The 13,611-nt window shown below is 43.8% G+C and overlaps 1 protein-coding gene across 1 annotated transcript in view; it reads right to left on the bottom strand.

Annotated features, from left to right (window-relative positions):
- Positions 1–13,611, bottom strand: part of stk10 (serine/threonine kinase 10) — a 108,831-nt gene that overhangs the window by 54,428 nt on the left and 40,792 nt on the right. The window contains exons 3-5 of the mRNA XM_037546126.1: positions 10,113–10,161; positions 7,684–7,833; positions 3,909–3,981 (exon numbers count right to left, since the gene is read on the bottom strand). Of these exons, the coding sequence (XP_037402023.1) occupies positions 3,909–3,981; positions 7,684–7,833; positions 10,113–10,161 (272 nt within the window). The remainder of the gene's footprint in view (positions 1–3,908; positions 3,982–7,683; positions 7,834–10,112; positions 10,162–13,611) is intronic.

Raw genomic sequence — 13,611 nt, 5'->3', positions numbered from 1 at the left:
ACACAGAGTGACTCACTGAGTCACTTCAACAAAAGAACAGGAGGACAGCTCAAATAACACAATTCAATCCAATCAGATGAAGATCAGCAATCGGCATTAGGCATAGCTGGTCTCTGTAGTTCTACAGTTACAGACTGTAGTCCATCTGTTTCTCTGATACTCTGTTACCCTGTTCTTCAGTGGTCAGGACCCCCATAGACCCTCACAGAGCAGGTACCGTTTGGGTGGTGGGTCATTCTCAGCACTGCAGTAACACTGACGTGGTGGTGGTGTGTTGAGCTGGTCTGAGTGGATCAGATACAGCAGTGCTGCTGGAGTTTTTAATCACTGTGTCCACTCACTGTCCACTCTGTTAGACACTCATACCTTGTCAGTCCACCTTGTAGATGTAAAGTCAGAGACGACAGCTCATCTGCTGCTGCACAGTTTGTGCTGGTCATCCTCTAGTGCTTCATCAGTGGTCACAGGACGCTGGCTGGATGCTTTTGGTTGGTGGACTGTTCTCAGTCCAGCAGCGACACTGAGGTGTTTAAACACTCCAGCAGCACTGCTGAGTCTGATCCACTCACTGAGAATGATCCACCACCCAAACAGTACCTGCTCTGTGAGGGTCCATGGGGGTCCTGACCACTGAAGAACAGGGTAACAGAGTATCAGAGAAACAGATGGACTACAGTCGATGTCATGCCTGATCAGTGTATACCCCACCAATTTACGCTGTGCGATCCAAAACCACCACCCACTCGGCTCAAACCATGTTGACATAAAGGGGAATTCCACTCATTTTTCTACATGTCTGCCTAATTACATCATTCAAATATAAACAGTTCCGAGTAATTCTGAGTGGTCTGGTGTGAAATCTTTTCTACTGACCGAAAATAGTTCACAGTGGTGGTAATAGGAACCGGAAATCTGAAGAGTTTACTGCACTTTAAAAGCGACAGCATCCTGACATCCGAGCCACCGTTCTGAAATCAACTGGTGGCCTTTTCAACTTCATTCATGGCAGAAAGGCACATAGGGTGTCGTAGTTTTTCACCATTTTAACCTCAACGTTACATATAAAAACTCAAAATAGGTTCCGTAGCCGCTCTGTATAGCCAATAAAATGGTTATATTTGTGTTACAGACATCAGGACCCCTGGTTCCCATCGCCACCAATCCAAGTTGGTGAGTTTCTCCATGATGAACCTTTTACCCCCAACACACTGTTCAGTTCCACTGAACTAACTAGGCAGAAACATCAGTGAAATCCTCCAGGGTGTGTTCTGGTTTGTTTGTCTGAATTTTCGTGACCAAATCATAAGGCAAATTATTCAGTGCCTGCATGAAATAAATGGACATTTTTAATTGATTTATTTGTATTTTTTTTGGTAAAAGTTCCCCTCAAATTAACAGAACGTGTGTTTAATGATCTACATATGTTGCTATATGCTTACAGTTTACTGCTAAAAGCCAAAAATCTCCGACGCTCTTTGTGTTATTTTCTAAAAGTAATGTTTACAGAGCAGATCACTGAAGAGACGCCGTCTGTTAATAGTTTCCCTCGTGATCAATAAAGTGCCTGTCTGCCTGCCTGTCTGTCTGCCTGTCTGTCTGTCTGCCTGCCTGCCTGTCTGCCTGCCTGCCTGTCTGCCTGCCTGCCTGTCTGCCTGCCTGTCTGCCTGCCTGTCTGCCTGCCTGTCTGCCTGCCTGTCTGCCTGCCTGTCTGCCTGCCTGTCAGATGTGGGGAAAAATGGGTCGACTTTCAGTAGAAAAACAAACTGAGTTCAGCTTCTTTTATTACATTTTTATGTAATTTTATTTTTTATATTTATAGATTTATTTCATTTTTTATTGAATTGTATTAAAATGACATCACCACCCATTTGACTGGAAAGAAGACACAGCCCATTACAACGCCCACCTTCTGAATGTAGCTCAGGAAACAGGAAAGTTATGAAGAATATGAAGAAGTGCGGTGGTCCCAAGGAGCTGAAAAGGTCGTGATCGCAAACAAGACTTGTTTATATGCTGGACACTGTACAATATACTGACATCTGTGTAAATAAACTAAAAGGTATGGAAAAGATTGAGCCTTCGAGATGTAGCTACTACTTTTTGAGCTGTGAATCATGTTTCTGTCCATATTTGTAGGCCAAGTGTCAAAACCCACTTTTTTGCCAAACCATTGGTTTAACTGCAGCCTTGAAAGACTCGTCATATCATGCTTCACTTCTATGAGTTTTTCGTTATTTAAATAGGCAGGTTAACTGCTGCAGTGTATCAGGTGGCAGTGTCGCCACAGCGGATGGGAGTGAAGGCCCTGAGCCACGTGGCTTTGCACAAGATCTCAAGTCAATCATTATCAGAGGAGTGACAAGACACGAGTATGTCAGGAGTTCAATGAGCGCATTCTGCACTGACGGCCATGGGCTAGTCTGCATTTGATCTTTGACTGACGGACACACCTCTACAATTAGCGTCCAGCCTGTACGGAGCTATGAAAGGGGGCATTTCCTACATGTTTGTGTGGTTTTATGTCCTAAAACGGTCACAATTTATTTATACATGACCATTTTCCAACCTCTCTTTATCCCTAACAATTAAACAGGCTGTTTCTCTTACTGTGTAATTAGCCTAGCTTAAGTCTAATTCTAGACTAAAAATTATTTCCAGTGGTGACTCACTGTTGGCACTGCAATTCAGTCCAAGACTAAGCTTAATCCCTGCCTGGGAAACCAGCACTATATGTCCAAAAGTTTGTAGACACCTGCTTATCCAGTGTTTCTTCAGAAGTGAAGGGAGTTTGTTTCCCTTTGCTGCAGTAACAGCCTCTACTCATCTGTGGAGGCTTTACATTAGACTGGAACACTGCTGTGAGGATCTGACTGAGCATTAGTGAGGTCTAGTGCTGATGTTGGATGATCAGTACTGGATCACTCCAACTCATTCCATACCCATTCTATTGGTAAATGCTCTTCGATGGAGTTTAAACATCATGTGAACGTGCAACTAAATGCCTGTTTCAGAAACAGCATTAAGAGCTCCTTTCACTGGAACTAAGGGGCCGAGCCCACCTCCTGAAAAACAGCCCCACACCATGATCCCCCCTCCACCAAACTTTACACTCGGCACAATGCAGTCAGACAAGTACCGTCTCCTGGCAACTGCCACACCCAGAGCCATCCATCAGATTTCCAGATGGAGAAGCGTGATTGGTCACTCCAGAGAACACGTCTCCACTGCTCTAGAGTCCAGTGGCGGCTTTACAATGGTCTTAGTGACATAAGGTTTGGATGCAGCTGCTTGGCCATGGAAACCCATTCCATGAAGCTCTCTACGCTGTTCTTGAGATGATCTGAAGGCATCATGAAGTTTGGAGGTCTGTAGTGATTGACTCTGCAGAAAGTCAGTGACCTCTGCTCTCTATGCCCCTCAGCATCCGCTGACCCCGCTCTGTCATTTTACATGGCTGACCTCTTCGTGGCTGAGTTGCTGTCGTTCCCAATCGCTTCCACTTTGTTATAATCCCACTGACAGTTGACTGTGGAATATTTAGTAGTGAGGAAATTTCACGACTGGACTTGCTGCACAGGCGGCGTCCGATCACGGTACCACGCTGGAATTCACTGAGCTCCTGAGAGCGACCCATTCTTTCACTAATGTCTGTAGAAGCAGTCTGCAGGCCTAGGGGCTCGGCTTTATACACCTGTGGCCATGGAAGTGACTGGAACACCTGGATTCACTGATTTGGATGGGTGAGTGAGGACTTTTGGAAATGTAGTGTACGTAAATCATCTCTTTCCTGATGATAAATGAACGTTGGAAACATAAACCCTCAGTCTCTTCCAAGCATCTCATTTAGTGATCACAGAAACCACTGGTAATGCTCAAAACTAGCCATGTGGGTGGGTGAGTGGACTTACCAATATGGAGTTCCAATGAAAGAGTCTCTTCTTTGTAGAGTTTTGGTGTTTTTTGCAGACACGCCAAAATCCGCTGTAATGATAATCGGAGAAAAAGTACGACTTGAGCTTGGTGACACTTCCACAACACTTAGTGGCATTTTTACAGAAGGGAACTTCTAGGCAATAACACAACAAACCAAGGAGGTAAACTGACACCAGATTCACTTTACAAAAAAGGCAAAGGGCAGATTTCTGTCAGCAAAATGTTACACGTTTCTCAGATTACAGTAAAAACCAATAATTCAAAAAAGGAGTTAAATATAATACAGAAATAGACCAAATATCATACGGACAGATGCTAAAGAGGAAGTAGGCCTCATTTAGAATCATTTACAACTACCCAGACACCATAAAGGGCCAATATCATATATCAAAAACAGTCAATCCTTTTTTGCATGACCATTTTCCAACCTCTCTTTATCACTTGGAATTAAACAGGCTGTTTTTGTTTCTGTGCCTAATTAAAAAGCAGCCCTTACAGCTTTAGTGGGTAGGACTAAACGTCTGTAGACTGAACATGTGGTTATATAATGAAATGCGTTGGTGTTTGTGACATCGCAGAAACGCCTAATTCAGAATGGGCTGATTTTGCAGCTTTTCGGACTGAATGGACTGGAGAGAGACGTGCTTTACAACTAAGTTTACACACTACATCAAACTCTTATTTCAAACAAAGCGAGGAAAAAGCAGTTTTCGATGATATAGGCCCTTTACTTCAACCACTAAAAGGGCCATATTAAAAAATGTCAACAAATCTGAGGGCCAGAGAGCGTCTATGGTTTAATACGGCAAAACCTCAACAGCACAATGTAGGCACTTGTAAAAATCTTCAAATGTTACACGTGAATTCCTGATAATATTTAGGCTACATTAGCACAACGTCCCCAGGATGAAGGTCTTTTAACCCTACCTGTGTGCCTGATCTGGACACCGGACATCTTTTCTGCTGCAAGTTCATTCATTCTTAATCAGTTTCTGAGCGGCTGTGTGTTTATGGTGTTAATGGTGTTTATGTTGGTTGAGCTGCAGCTGAAACGCAGCTGGTGTGTTTGGTGATATGACGTGTGGAACTGGGTAGAAAACTGCTGTCAGCACAAGTTACATTGCAGTGCATGCTGGGGCTTGTAGTGCAGCTCATTGTGAAACGGGCTAATATTAAAAGAAAAACAAAATAATATTGATTGCTGAATTAGATGATCGTTTGGGTTTGGCATATGAGGTTTAAACATATTCCAAATGCAGTCGATCATCCTGGACATGTTTGGTGAAGTGTGGTGGGTAACACCTCTGCCCTCTATGCTGTAGACTGGGGTTCAATCCCTGCCTGGCTAAGCATCCTACACTACACCAATCAGTCCTTGGGCAAGACTCCTAACACTACCTTGGCCTACCTGTGTAAAACATGTAAAATTGTAAGTCGCTCTAGATAAGAGCTTCTTAAGTGTGCTTGCGTATTTTGGTACTGGAGCTACAAGCCTAACATAGATAACAAGTAACACAGGCCCACCAATTATCAACTGAACTGCATGCCTAATTCACTCAATGCATTGATTAATTAAACTGTAGGAGCAGCTCTTTCCTTCTGCAAAAGGGTGTCACTGCAAAGCAGTAAATCGCTTGGCTGTTTCGAGTTGTCTAAAGGCTGGAAAGTGATGAGGCATTCTGAGTGATGTAACGGGGAACAGAACCAAGTTCTGTTCCTCTTGGCTTGACATTTCACAAAACCATTACTGGACACACAATGCAGCCATGCTGGGCTGTAACTGTATCCTCTTCCTCTTACTTAATAAGGTAAGAGTCCAGGGGCCGCTTTGATAAAGTTGGCCTTGAAGCCGCATGTAAGATTTTTTTCGTCTAATATGGAAAGAAACAGCTTTAATGAGTCAGGACTAAAATATGACGTGTGTAGGTTTTCCTGTAAAGCCTGAAATAATCATTTAGTCAGAGGCGTCGGGTCACGTTTTAGACCCCACGCACATAAAGGCTCAGAAAGAAGGTCCAGCTCAATGTTTAGGTCTCAAAAATCAATGTAATACTGTTAAAGACATGATAACAGGAAATGAGTCACGCACATCCCCAGAAGACACGTCCTTCATCAGGTTCTGAGCGCTCTTTGAATTCTTTTTCAACACGCTTGGGCTACTCGATTGGGGGCAGTCGTGGGCTGGAGGTTAGGTAACCAGCCCTGTGACCGGAAGGTCGCCGGTTCGATCCCCAGAGCCGACAGCACGTGATTGAGGTGTCCTTGAGCAAGACACCTAACCCCCAACTGCTCCCCAGGCACCGTGGATAGGGCTGCCCACCGCTCCATGCAAGTGTGCTCACTGCCCCCTAGTGTGCATGCATGTGGGTGATTCACTGCATTAATGGCTTAAAACATGGACATGTTTTAGTCACCAAATTACCTCCGCGAGTCATCTTTGGCACCAATCTGGCGACGCTCCTCTGTTCATCCTTGGGCTGAATCTCAAATGGCTCCCTGCTCCCTACATAGTGCACTACGTAGAAATTCAAAGTACTATATACTTTAATTCAAGCCTGTGATTTAGGCTGTTGGCTAGCTCACCAGTCTATTTCTAGTTAAGTTGTCAGCCCCTCAGTTTGAACGAAAAAACAGGTTCGCTCTTCATCAATATACTCGGTGGTCCATTAAGATTAAAATTGACCCTTATTAGTCCCACAATGGGGAAATTTCAACTCTACGTTTAACCCATCCGTGAAGTGAAACACCACATACACACTAGTGAGCACACACACACTAGGGGGCAGTGAGCACACTTGCCCGGAGCGGTGGGCAGCCCAATCCGCAGCGCCCGGGGAGCAGTTGGGGGTTAGGCGTCTTGCTCAAGGACAGCTCAATCACGGACTGTCGACGCTGGGGATCGAACCAGCGACCTTCTGGTCACAGGGCCCATTCCCTGACCTCCAGCCCATGACTGTCCATGCGAGTAGCATGAGTGTCAAAGAATATTCCGTTAAAAGCACAAGGGGGTTTTTGTGCCGTGGCGCAGTGATATTCAATTCAGTTGTTGCGATCCGATTGTAGCTCAGCCAATCGGATTTTAAGCCCAAAACTCTGTTTTATAATTATTTTTTTTTTTTTATTATTAAACCTTTGAACCAGGAGTGGGCAATACAGCAAAAATGTAATATTAATATACTGGAAGGCACTGTCACAGTATGCAATGCCACAATTTAAATATTTAAATATTTAAATATTTTCCTGACTTAAATAAGTTGGAACAGACAAATGAGAAGTAGTGACGTTGTGTTTAAAGTATTTAATGTAAAAACCTATAAAAACGATTATTTTTATTCAAGATCTCATTGAACTGCACTTAATCCAAATTATACATCCTTTATCAGTGTTTAAGTACTGATGATATAAACGATATGCTCAGAAAAGCATATTGGGATGTAATTTATCACAATGATATAATATCGTCATATTGCCCACCTCTACTAGGAACAAAATAAATGAGCGTTTATAGGAAATGTCACATACCAGTAACATAATAAACTATATACTAAGGCCAAAATGTTCTGGGCAAGAAACGCTAACATGTTCAACAAAACAACGAGGTCAAAAACACACTCCAAACAGTGGCAGTGGTCAGTTTGAAGCCTTTCAATGAATGCTGTTAATAAACCGACTCCTCTCTGAAAATGAAATCCAGTGATGACCCAGTGATGCACAAACCTCCCAATCTTTCTCCCAGCTACACACACACACCTAGCTTGATGTCTCCGTCCAGCGTGAGGAGGATGTTTCCTGCCTTTAGATCTCTGTGGATGATCTTCTTGCCATGCAGATAAACCAGAGCTTCCAACATCTGCCAGCAGACCACCTGGATCTGCTTCTCCGTCAAACCTCTGTCCAACTCTGAGAGAAAAACAGAACGGCGAAGCCAGGGTCACTAAAAGGGTCACAAAGAGTCAACGTGGGAGCTTATTGCCCCAAGCTGGATTGTTCAAACCACCCACAGTGTTTACCTACTGAACCTAAAGGATCTTTAACCTTTAACTGCTGGGGAGGCAGCACCTGACATCTAACACAGGCTGATCTAGAGCTTGTGTTAGATATACGGTAGTTTTCCCATGATAGTGAAACACAGTCAAAACATTTGACTGACATTAACCAGGGTTATATCATCCAGGGTATATTTTGGTTTGTCCATCTGAATTTTCGTGACTAAATCATAAGGCTAATTATTCAGTGCCTGCATGAAATAAAAGCACATTTTTATTTTAATTATTTATTTTTAAAAACTCCCCTCAAATGAACAGAACGTTTGTTTTCTGATCTCCACATATCACTACATGCTTACAATTTACTGCTGAAAGCCAAAAATCTGTGTTATTTTCTAAAAGTGATGTTTCCAGAGCAGATCGCTGAAGAGACGCCGTCTGTTTATAGTTTAGAGCCCAGATTTGGGGAAAAACGGCTCGACTTTCAGTAGAAAAACAAAGTTCAGCTTCTTTTATTATAAGGGTTTAAAATGACGTCACCGTCTATTAGACTGGAGAGAAGAGCTACAGCCTCACACGACGCCCAGCTTCTGAATGGAGCTTATGGAGTATGAACGTTATGGAGAACATGACCAGGTGCGGTTTGGAGCCACCGGTGGTCCCACAGAGTTGATAGTCTGGCATTTTATATATTGTTATAGATTTCTTCACTTCATTTTTTAGTTTTATTTTATTTTCATTTTTTAGCGACGTAGAGCCAAACAGAGTAAACAATAATGGGTCAGAGAAGGGAAGAGGTGAAAATTTGCATTTAAGGTTTGCGGTATACAATCTTTAAACCGCTAAACTGCTGCAGACTTAATAGACCACTGTAGAGGCGTCGACACCGTGTAGTCAGCGCAATGTTCTTATGCCCATATTAGGAACTCCGGGCTCTAGGCTTATTTTTTCTATGACCAGAATGAATAGGGTTTTTGAAAAATGGCCTCTAGCGCCCCCTGTGTTAAATAAAAAATGTTCAGAACCCGTTACACTTTGTCCTGTGAACGTTCTCTCGAATATCACTGGATATTCTGCATCATTTAAGATGGAATGGGAAGATGTGAACATGCAGCGAACTAAAATGAAGCTGACTTCAGCTTCATGGAGGGTTGAAAGGCGTGATATAAGGAAGTTCCTCCATTTCCGCTTGTCAGCTGAGTAATATTAGCTTATATTTGCTGTTTCACAGACCCGACAGGTCAGCTAAACTCAGCCTCGCGGTTTTAACACCTGGTGGTATTGGAGTTTTAGTCTATCAAATTATCCTAAGAGGTTTTATTTAATTACACGCTATGGTAGAAGGTTTTGATAAGGTAGCACAGCTCGTCAGAGGACCAGTTCAGTCGCCTTAGCCTGTAAATTATTTTTTTATGCATTATTATAGGTTTTTAACGACTTTGTTATTGGGAGGATCCAATGATATTCCAGAGAAGTTCAGCAAGTTCTCACATTTTTAACACAGGGGGCGATAGAGGCAATTTTTCCAAAACCCTATTTATTGTGGCCATAGAGAAATGGAGCTTAGACCCGGAGCTCCTAATACGGACATGAAGTGGAATACAGAGTGACGCATGACTACAGTGAAGTATGATGGTGACGTTAGAAAAAACCCATTTAAATTGGACCGTTTCTCGCACATTAATTTCTGTACATGGACCAAATGGACTGGAAAGTATCTATTTTGAAACTTTCCAAACTATTTCTAATCAATAAAAAAACCAAGGAACATTTGCTTTGCCATGTTAAGGCTCCTCATAAATTCTAACGTTACCATGAAACTGTATGGACCATGAACGTTATCATGAAAGTCAACAGGGCAGAGAGCCCATTATAAAAAACTCATGTCAGCAGGGATTCAGCAGCTACTGGATGAGGCAGCGTTTAAGGTAACAGTACTGGCAGCCGTACTAGAAAAGTACTGCACGGTTTTTCACCCCAAGCTCGAAAAACAAAACCAATCCCAGGGCAAATGAGGTCAAACTTTCATCAAACCTGTGGGAAAAAGGGGGGGAAAAAAGCAATATCCTGTCCAGGAGCTCATGAGCAGGTTACCAACAGTCATGAGAAGCAAAAGGAGAGATGGTGAGGCTCAATAAACGTGAAGAAATAAGAACAAAGTGGCTTTTGAAGAGAAAATAGAGAGGGGTTTACCTAGCATGTTGGCGTCCACGGCTCCACCTGGACAAAACTCGATCATGATCTGTGAGGACAGTGAAACGGGTGGGGTTAATGAAAGAGATTAAAGGGGAACTCTGGCGTAAAACTATCATTTCATTTTTTATGCTATCTACTATCCTATAGTGCAGCACCGTATACCTCACCTTCATCAGCCGGAGAGAACTCACAATTTTATATCGTCACATGACAACAGCGCCTAACATACTCGCACAATACCCATCATGCATTACACAAAAACATCATACAAACACTGGGAATCCCCACTGCTCTTAACAAATCCTCCCCGCTAGCCACTGATCGAGAGGCTTATAAACACAGCTGTAGTGCTAGCTGGTGTTCGGGATACTAGCACTGACCTCGATTCACAGTCAAGTCTTGTTTCTTTGTTAGAGGCTCTACATCGAGTCTCCTTACTGCAGAGATGGTACTGATCTCCTGCTGACTGAACTGTGCTGAATCACTATATGACCTCTTTTGTTGATGCACGCTGTGCCGTAACCCCACACTGTGCGGTATCATAACCTGCTACTGTAATGAAAGCGTCACTGCACACTTTGGACTGTAAACACTGCTGCTAATGCTAGTTGAGTTTATACTCACTGTGCTTTAAACTACCTCAGGCCACTTCATTCATCCGTCCAACAAACCATCCATCCATCCATCCGTCCAACAAACCATCCATCCATCCATCCGTCCATCCAACAAACGATCCATCCATCCATCCGTCCAAGAAACCATCCATCCATCCATCCGTCCAACAAACCATCCATCCATCCATCCGTCCAACAAACCATCCATCCAACAAACGATTCCTCCATCCAGCAAACAAACATTCCATCCATCCATCCGTCCAACAAACGATCCATCCATCCATCCGTCCAACAAACCATCCATCCATCCATCCGTCCAACAAACCATCCATCCATCCATCCGTCCAACAAACCATCCATCCATCCAACAAACGATTCCTCCATGCAGCAAACAAACGATTCCTCCATCCATCCGTCCAACAAATGATTCCTCCATCCAGAAAACAAACATTCCATCCATCCATCCGTCCAACAAACGATCCATCCATCCATCCGTCCAACAAACGATCCATCCATCCATCCGTCCAACAAACGATCCATCCATCCATCCGTCCAACAAACGATCCATCCATCCAACAAACAAACGATCCATCCATCCAGCAAACAAACGATCCATCCATCCAGCAAACAAACATTCTATCCATCCGTCCAACAAACGATCTATCAACAACCGATTCCTCATCCAGCAAACAAACATTCCATCCATCCATCCATCCATCCATCCATCCATCCATCCGTCCAACAAACGATCCATCCATCCATCCGTCCAACAAACGATCCATCCATCCGTCCAACAAACGATCCATCCATCCATCCGTCCAACAAACGATCCATCCATCCATCCGTCCAACAAACGATCCATCCATCCATCCGTCCAACAAACGATCCATCCATCCATCTATGCATCCAACAAATAATCCATCCATCCAACAAACGATTCCTCCATCAGGCAAACAATACACCCATCTAGCATCTGTCCAGCAATCTATCCATCTATCTATTCATTATCCACCCCATCCAACCTCCATCCATCAGTAAAATTCAGCCAGCTCATGAAAAAAATAAACAGCCTCCATTTCTAGCCTTTCAAAAAATACTTCCACTTTCAAGATGCATCATCAGAAGGCGATTTGCCTGGTTTCAAGACTGATGATGCATCTTGAAAGTGGAAGTATTTTTTGAAAGGCTAGAAATGGAACCTTGCTTTAGAGGTTCCTGCAGAACTGCTGCAGCAGGTGAGCAGGCATGTTCACAGCAGGTGGTTAGATTTGTTACTTCGGCTGGAGTGTCTTAAAGTTATGGATATAACTCGCAGCTCTAGTGCAGAACTATCAGTATCTGGCTGAAAACACAGTACAATGAATCTGGAGCGGTCAGAACTTCTACAGCAACTCAAAGCCACACTTCATGACTCATTTCCCTGCGGACTTGCCGTCATAAGAGTGAGTGCGTGTTTAGTTAGCGATGAAGGTGATAACACATTGACACTATGTTTCCTGACGGCCTCCAAGACACACAAACCGCATACCAAAGATGAGATCAAGGCATGTCCTGACAGAAGAAAAGCAATAAGAAGACAATAAATAAATAAACAATGTCTAGCTGGACACTAAAATTGTTGTAAAGCTGCCAACAGTTCCCTTCTCTTATTTCCTCCCCTCTTACTCTGCATTACACCACAAATCACATTCTCTCTCTGTCTCTCTCTCTCTCTCTCTCTCTCTCTGTCTCTTTCCATCATTCTCTCTCTCTCTCATTCTCTCTCTGTCTCTTTCCATCATTCTCTCTCTCTCTCTCTCTCTCTCTCATTCTCTCTCTGTCCGTCTCTCAGTCTCTCATTCTCTCTCTGTCCGTCTCTGTCTCTCATTCTCTCTCTGTCCGTCTCTCAGTCTCTCATTCTCTCTCTGTCCGTCTCTCTCATTCTCTCTCTGTCCGTCTCTCTCATTCTCTCTCTGTCCGTCTCTCAGTCTCTCATTCTCTCTCTGTCCGTCTCTCTCATTCTCTCTCTGTCCGTCTCTCTCATTCTCTCTCATTCTCTCTCTGTCCGTCTCTCTCATTCTCTCTCTGTCCGTCTCTCTCATTCTCTCTCTGTCCGTCTCTCAGTCTCTCATTCTCTCTCTGTCCGTCTCTCTCATTCTCTCTCTGTCCGTCTCTCTCATTCTCTCTCATTCTCTCTCTGTCCGTCTCTCTCATTCTCTCTCTGTCCGTCTCTCTCATTCTCTCTCTGTCCGTCTCTCTCATTCTCTCTCTGTCCGTCTCTCAGTCTCTCATTCTCTCTCTGTCCGTCTCTCTCATTCTCTCTGTCCGTCTCTCTCATTCTCCTTCATTCTCTCTCTGTCCGTCTCTCTCATTCTCTCTCTGTCCGTCTCTCTCATTCTCTCTCTGTCCGTCTCTCTCATTCTCTCTCTGTCCGTCTCTCTCATTCTCTCTCTGTCCGTCTCTGTCTCTCATTCTCTCTCTGTCCGTCTCTGTCTCTCATTCTCTCTCTGTCCGTCTCTCTCATTCTCTCTCTGTCCGTCTCTCTCATTCTCTCTCTGTCCGTCTCTCAGTCTCTCATTCTCTCTCTGTCCGTCTCTCTCATTCTCTCTCTGTCCGTCTCTGTCTCTCATTCTCTCTCTGTCCGTCTCTGTCTCTCATTCTCTCTCTGTCCGTCTCTGTCTCTCATTCTCTCTCTGTCCGTCTCTGTCTCTCATTCTCTCTCTGTCCGTCTCTCTCATTCTCTCTCTGTCCGTCTCTGTCTCTCATTCTCTCTCTGTCCGTCTCTCTCATTCTCTCTCTGTCCGTCTCTCTCATTCTCTCTCTGTCCGTCTCTCAGTCTCTCATTCTCTCTCTGTCCGTCTCTCTCATTCTCTCTCTGTCCGTCTCTCTCATTCTCTCTCATT

The sequence above is a fragment of the Pygocentrus nattereri genome, chromosome 16 (genome assembly GCF_015220715.1).
Source record: "Pygocentrus nattereri isolate fPygNat1 chromosome 16, fPygNat1.pri, whole genome shotgun sequence".
Lineage (NCBI taxonomy): Eukaryota > Metazoa > Chordata > Actinopteri > Characiformes > Serrasalmidae > Pygocentrus > Pygocentrus nattereri.
Note: the sequence above shows the minus strand (reverse complement) of the source record. Positions and strands in the feature narration are given on the sequence as shown.